The sequence below is a fragment of the Penaeus monodon genome, chromosome 23 (genome assembly GCF_015228065.2).
Source record: "Penaeus monodon isolate SGIC_2016 chromosome 23, NSTDA_Pmon_1, whole genome shotgun sequence".
NCBI classification, from domain to species: domain Eukaryota; kingdom Metazoa; phylum Arthropoda; class Malacostraca; order Decapoda; family Penaeidae; genus Penaeus; species Penaeus monodon.
Window position 1 is genome coordinate 15,071,779 of NC_051408.1, and position 934 is coordinate 15,072,712.

The 934-nt window shown below is 43.7% G+C and overlaps 1 protein-coding gene across 1 annotated transcript in view; it reads right to left on the reverse strand.

Moving 5' to 3' along the window:
- The window catches only part of LOC119587809, a 1,029-nt gene extending 381 nt beyond the window's left edge, over positions 1-648 (reverse strand). Inside the window, exon 1 of the mRNA XM_037936508.1 lies at positions 184-648. Coding sequence (XP_037792436.1) covers positions 184-446 — 263 coding nt within the window. The 5' untranslated portion in view covers positions 447-648. The remainder of the gene's footprint in view (positions 1-183) is intronic.
- Positions 649-934: the final 286 nt, after the last annotated feature.

A 934-nucleotide genomic window follows, 5' to 3' on the forward strand; every position in this document is an offset into this window, starting at 1 on the left:
TAATAAGCGAAAATAGACGGATTAGTTGACTGGTTTGTAGAGAGAGGAATTATTTATGCATATTAAACAAGTAGACAAATACGAGAATTTGGCAAGGAAAAAGGATGTGCAAAGAAAGGTGAAAATTAGAAAGAAAAAAAAAAATTAATATCCATAAAGTCTAAGAGTGGACACTGAACTCACCTGCCATAAGGGCCGCTGTGGTGATGCTGCGTCTCCCAAGTGTCAGCAAAAACTTTAGTCAACCATGGCGTGAGTAACAACTTTTTCCTGCTGGATGTGGGCGCCAGCAGGAAAACCAGCAGGTCGTAGATGAGTAAAGCGACGGCTACCAGGATTAAAGCTTTGCCTGCTATGGCTAATTCTTTGCTCCCAAACAGGTTGGTGAGATCTGTGCCGAAAGATTTACCGGAGGTTGCCATGGTTACGGCGTTGGTAGTCGCCATGTTGCGCTTGATTAATTCCTTTTTACTTTTACTTTTTTTAGTGGACACAGATATGTTGTTTTCTTTCTTGTACGTCTCCTTGCTGTTTTCAAATGTGTAAATTCAGTACATTCTGCTGATCATTTCAGAATTAAATCAGACACGAGCGGAAGAGAGGAGTGGCTCCAGACGTATGGCGAGACGAGGGAAAAAGACTGAGCTGGAGGTGGAAGTGCCTGTTAGAAATACCCTGTTGAGCCTGCGTCATACGGGTGAAAGTGTTCCCGCCAATCCCACCGCTTATTACGATAGACCCTGATCTCCTTCCGTGCTAACAAAGCTTTTCGTTCGTAGTTTTGAGATGGATACCTATCTCTCTGTTATCTCCCGACCGAGTCATTATGCTTATTAGGAAGTCCAAGTAAAATCAAATGTATTAATCACGAGATGGGAGGTTGCGTGTAGCCGGATCGGAAGTGCGAAGGAGAAATAGTTCCGGGTCGCGTCCT